Consider the following 6,000-nt stretch of genomic DNA (forward strand, 5'->3'; position numbering starts at 1 on the left):
AGGATTTCTTAAGAATAAAAAAACTCATTTGATCTGACCACAGTACAATTCAAAGTCAGAAAATTAATACTGACTCGATACTGTTATCTAACGTAAAGGTTTTATTTGAATTTCACCTGTTGTCCCAATAATGGTCTCTATAACAATTACCCCCACCCGACCCACACCCTGGGCCAGAGTGCAACTGAGGATCAGACACTGCTTTTAGTCTTCATGAGATTTGGTGAGATCACCAGGTGGTAAATGGTAGATAGAGAAAGAATAGTTCTGAGGACTAAGCCCTGGGCAGGATAGTGTTCAGGATTCGGGAGATGAGGAGGAACTTGAAAATGCAGTGAAGAAAGAACAGCCACTCAGACAGGAGAAAACCAGGAGAAAGTCCATTTCCTGGAACTGGGTTTCCAGGGCCCTCTGTTCTAGGCTGGGGGTGCCAGGACTCTGGAATATCTCCAGTGCCCACTCCTACCTGTATCAGTTAGCTTTTGCTGGGTTGCAAACCACCCCCAAAACATAGTGGCTTAAAACAACGGTTTGTTTAGTTCACAATTATGCAGCTCTGCAGTTTGGGCTGGGATCAGCAGGGCAGTTCTTCTGCCATCCCCTGGGCTCACTCACACATCTGTGGCCCCCCAGTGGGTCAGCTGAGGGCTGGCTGTCTCTCTTCCACGGGGTCTCTCATACTCAGGCAGGCTGGCCCGTGGTGTCTGGGCAGGTTCCGAGAAAGAGAGAGGAAAGCTGAAAGGTCTCTTGAGGTCCAGGCTTGAACCTGGCACAGCGTTGCTTCTGCTGCATTGTAATAACCAAGGCATGGTCGTAAGGCCAGCCCAGATTCGTGAGGAAGGGGAAATAAACTCCATTTCTTAATGGGAGCTACTGCAAAGTCACTCTGCATGGATCCAGAGGGTTGAAGGGTTGTGTCTGATTTTGCAGTCCACCACACCACTGTAACCTGGCCCCTTTCTGTGCACAGGTGAACTCCTCCCTGCTGACCTCAGACTGCAGCGAGCGCTGTTCCTGCTCCTCAAGCTCCGGCCTGACGTGCCAGGCGGCCAGCTGTCCGTCAGGCCGCGTATGCGAGGTCCAGGCTGGGGCCCGGGACTGCTGGGTCCCCCATGGCCTCTGTTCCCTCTCTGTGGATGCCAACCTCACCACCTTCGATGGGGCCCGCAGTGCCGTCAGCTCCCCCGGCATCTACGAGCTCTCTTTCCGCTGCCCAGGACTACAGGAGACCGTCCCGTGGTACCGTGTGGTCGCTGATGTCTGGCCCTGCAACGGCAAAGCTGAAGTTCTGGGCCGGGTTCACATCTTCTTCCAGGATGGACTGGTGACCGTGACCCGAAACAAGGGCGTGTGGGTAAGCCTGGACACAGGGGGCATGTCTCCCCCGGGCTTTGTTCTTCCTGTTGCAGTGTCCCTACATTCCTGGCAGGCCATCTGTCTTGCTGTCTGTTTTCTTTACAGATCTCTGCAGTTTGTTTCTCTGGATTTGTATTTGTGTCAATACTTCAAACTTAGTCCCTCTATTCTGGCTGAGCTCTTGAAGAGCAAAAACACATTCAAGTAACTTACTAGTTTTGATTTTAGTGTTAATCAAGACTCTGTTGGTTGCAAGTGACAGAAAACCAAATTCAGAGTGCCTTGAGTAAAAATGAATTGATTGGCCCACATAACTAGAAAATCCAGGGGCAGAGCTTCAGGAGTGGCTGGATCCAGGTGCCTGGCAGTGTCATCGAGATTTGTACCTCTGTGTTTTAGACTTGCTGTCCACCAAATCAGCTTCATTCTCTGTGACTCCCCACAACATACTCATGAGACAGGGACTATTATTATCCCCATTTTACACAGAGGGGAAACTAGGGCCCCAAAAGGTGACATCATTTACTCAAGTCACTCAGAGAGTACCTGGGAGATCCAGGCTTTGAACCCACCAGCACCCAGGCTCTGAACCACTTTGATGGGAATGGAGTGTGGTGGTGACTGTGTGGATATAAGGGACCAAGATGGACTCCAGGTGCCCTGCTCAGTGGGAACATCCTTTGGACTCTCTCAATTCCAGGCCACTTGACCCTTCCCTCAGCCGTCTTTCAGCTTGCTCTTAGGGCCCCCTCAGGCCTGTCATTGTTTGCCTCATGAGTCCATTCCAGCCCCAGTGGGTCCTCCCTTCTGCCCCTTGACTTCTGTTGACTTACCACTGCCTTGCATTTGCCAAACCCCACAGTTCTCACCACCCCAATTCCAAATTTCTAGAGAGAGAATCTGGCTGAACTGAGGGCTGATGCTGACTCAGAGTCTAATCAGCCGTGGCCCAAGTAATAGAGCCTAAGACCCAAACACAGATGTCAGGCTGCCCTAAAGTTCCCATGTCTCTGTTTCCATGACCTGTTCATTGATGGCAGAGACACCCACTGGTGTCTTCTGGGTCTAGTGGGGCGATAAAGCCAATGCTCCACACACTTCTCCCCCAGTGAATGGTCTGTCTACATCCCTCCACCAATGCATCGAGGTGGTCCGAGACTCAGCCCTGCTGAAAGCAGGGAAGCTTGAGTTCTCTTGTTAGTGTAATCTGGACCAGTCACTCTTTTTCTCTGGCCCTCTGCTTGATCCATAATTCGGGTGAACAGACCCCTACTCTTGACCTTCCCTCGCTCCTCTATCAAGAAACGATTCTCTACACAGCAGATGTTCTAGGAATGTGAATCAGATCAGGGCATTCTGCTGCTTAAAACTCTACAGTGACTTCCCAGAACAACATTCCAAACTCAAGCCACCTCCCTTCCATGGCCTTGTGTGATCGGACTGCTGCCAACCTCACCAACCTCATTTCCTACAACTCCTTCCCTCATTGGCTGTGCTGATAATAAGCCAAGCTGACCTTTATTCTATTCATACAACAGAGCAAGCTTGTTCCCACCTCAGGGCCTTTGCATTCGCTGTTCCCACTGCTGCAATGCAGATGTTCTAAGAGTTGGCTCCTTCTCATCCTTCAGACCTCAGTTCTGGCATCGCTTCTACAGAGAGGCCTTTCCCAACTACCAATGGAAGCTCTGACTCCATCCCAGACTCAGTGCTGTTACTCTGTTTTATTTCCTTCAAGTGCTTATCACTATCTGAGGTTATCCATTATTTCTTTGTGTTTGTTGCCTTTCTGCTTTACTAGAATATAATCCTCAGGTGGGCAGGGATCCTGTTCATCTTGATCATCACTTTGTCACCGGTACCCAGATCAGGGCCTGGCACCAAGAGGGTACCCAGGAAACGTTTGGTTCTGTGAATACATTCATCCCTGTTGCCTCCGCGCCAGGCCACATGCTGGGTAACACAGATAACTCAGACCCAGTTCTTATATCGTCGAAGCTTGCAGCCAGGTGAAACTTTCCATCCATCTCTCCAACTATCCTTCTTCTTTCCTCCTTCCACCTCTCTTTCCTTTTTCCCTCTCTTCCTCCCCCCTCCCCTCCCTCCATTCCTTCCTTCCATCCATCCATTTATTCACCCACCCATCCATCCATCTTTTCAGACCTATCGACTTATCTTTCCAGTCTATCTACCCAACTCTCCAATCATCTGGCAGAGGAAGAGTCACATAAAAAAGCATTTAGAAAAAAAGTACTTTTCTTTGAAACAAGGCTTGCTAGGGAATATAACTTTAGAAGGGTTAACTCATCGAAGAAAACAGACAACGGGACTTCCCTGGTGGCACAGTGGTTAAGAATCCGCCTGCCAATGCAGGGGACACACGGGTTCAAGCCCTGGTCCGGGAAGATGCCACATACCACAGAGCAACTAAGCCCGTGTGCCACAACTACTGAGCCTGCGCTCTAGAGCCCGCAAGCCACAACTACTGAGCTCGTGCACCACAACTACTGAAGCCCATGCACCTAGAGCCTGTGCTCCGCAACAAGAGAAGCCACCGCGATGAAAAGCCCGCGCACCTCAACAAAGAGTAGCCCCCACTTGCCCCAACTAGAGAAAGCCTGTGTGCAGCAATGAAGACCCAACGCAACCATAAGTAAATAAATAGATAGATAGATAGATAGATAAATTTATTTTTAAAAAAAAACCAACAGACAACAGTTATTTAAAGGGAAAAGCTCACAAGGTTACTGAGTCCACAGCCAGTAATGGAGAAATAGTCATTTTCTCACATGATTATTATACTTGCTAGGTCATTACTTGTCTTCAGACATCAGCATTGAAAAATTAAGGGATGAAGTTGCCTTGTTAGGGAACCAGTAACTTACAGGACATGCTCAAGTGTTCTTTTCTTTTGAAAACTAGAATCAGACAGGATGATGCTGGGGTTTGACTGACTGTTTGTTTATCCGGTACAAGTGCTTCCCCCCAACCCCGGCCGCCCTTGGAATGTTGTGTGCACGCCTGCTTATGCACTGATCCATCTGTTCATCCATCCACTCTCTGTCCTTCCATCCATCCATCCACATCTCCAACTACCTTAGGTTTCCATCTCTCCATTTGGTGCATTCATCCAGGTCTTCATCTCTCTCAGAATCCGCCTCTCTGCTTTTACTCCTTGAACTTGTTGTCTTCCCTGGGGTCTCCATCCTAGTAACACCCCAGCTCTCCTGTGGTTCCAGCCTCACCTCTGTGTTTCACCCACCCTCCCCCAACCACCAGGTGAATGGTCTCCAAGTGGGTCTCCCAGCTGAGGTGTTAACATCTGTGTCCGTGAGTCGGAATCCGGATGGCTCCGTGCTAGTCCAGCAGAAGGCGGGGGTTCGGGTGCAGCTTGGCACCCATGGGCAGCTGGCTGTGGTGGTCAGCGATGACCATGCCGGGATGCTGTGTGGGGCCTGCGGAAACTTTGACGCAGACCAGACCAACGATGGGCATGACTCCCAGGAGACAGCATTGGAGAAGTGGAGAGCACAGGACTTCTCCCCATGGTGAGGAATGTAGCTTGGAAGCCAGGCTACTTGGAGCAGGGGCACCTGGGTCCTCATGGGAAAGGGGCAGTCGGGGTGGGTGCTCAGTCTACAAAAAGTGCTAAGTGTCTGTCTCTTGCAGTCAGGACTGAGCAGTCATCCACCGGGAATGAGGACTTCAGGACCCGAACCTCCTGGAGGTTGCAATAATTGAAGGATGCACTCTGTCACTGTATGTCCCTCATCCACTCTACCCCTTTGCTGAGCCACTGAGGCCAACTGTGAAAGCATTGAATAAATAGCTTAAGCTAAGCTGCATACCAATGTGTCTGTCTAATGTCTTCTCATCCCTGACTTTCCTTCCTGCACAGCAGGTGTCAGATGCCTGGGGAATCTGGCACATGATGAATATTTGTTGGCAGGTGAGGGGATGGATGGATGGAGATAGATGGGTAGATTGGGCATAAGATGGGTGGGGAAATGGGAAAATGGAGAAATGGAGGATTAGAAAAATGGATGGATGAGAAGATGAATAATTGGACGGAAGAAGTAGAAAATGAAAAGAAAGATCAATAGATTCTGACTTTATCATTTATAACCCTGGCACATTAATGTTTCCTCATACGTTTTAGTCCACTCAGGTTGCTGTAACAAAATACCATAAAATGGGTAGCTTATAAACAACAAAAGTTTAAATTTCTCACAGTTCTGGAGGCTGGGAAGTCCGAGATCAAGGCACCAGCAGATTCGGTGTCTGGTAAGAGCCTGCTTTCTGGTTCATAGGTGGCTATGTCACGCGCCCTTGTTGGAAGGACAAGGGTATTCTCTGGGCCTCTTTTATAAAGGCATTAATCTCATTCATGAAGGCTCCACCCTTACAACCTATCACTTCCCAAAGTCCCCACCTCCAAATATTATCACATTGGAGACAGGTTCCGACACATGAATTTTGAGGGGACACAAACATTCAGCCAAAAGCATCATATTTAAAGTAGAGCTAAGGATGGGACTTCCCTGGTGGTCCAGTGGTTAAGACTCTGCACTCCCAAAGCAGCGGGCCCAGGTTCAATCCCTGGTCAGGGAACTAGATCCCGCATGCCACAACTAAGAGCCTGCA

The 6,000-nt window shown here is 49.4% G+C and overlaps 1 protein-coding gene across 1 annotated transcript in view; it reads left to right on the top strand.

The window, feature by feature from the left end:
- Positions 1 to 5,191, top strand: part of FCGBP (Fc gamma binding protein) — a 38,604-nt gene extending 33,413 nt beyond the window's left edge. The window contains exons 17-19 of the mRNA XM_059904086.1: positions 971 to 1,354; positions 4,636 to 4,904; positions 5,026 to 5,191. Coding sequence (XP_059760069.1) covers positions 971 to 1,354; positions 4,636 to 4,904; positions 5,026 to 5,035 — 663 coding nt within the window. The 3' untranslated portion in view covers positions 5,036 to 5,191. The remainder of the gene's footprint in view (positions 1 to 970; positions 1,355 to 4,635; positions 4,905 to 5,025) is intronic.
- Positions 5,192 to 6,000: the final 809 nt, after the last annotated feature.

This window comes from Balaenoptera ricei, chromosome 19, assembly GCF_028023285.1.
Source record: "Balaenoptera ricei isolate mBalRic1 chromosome 19, mBalRic1.hap2, whole genome shotgun sequence".
Classification (NCBI taxonomy): domain Eukaryota; kingdom Metazoa; phylum Chordata; class Mammalia; order Artiodactyla; family Balaenopteridae; genus Balaenoptera; species Balaenoptera ricei.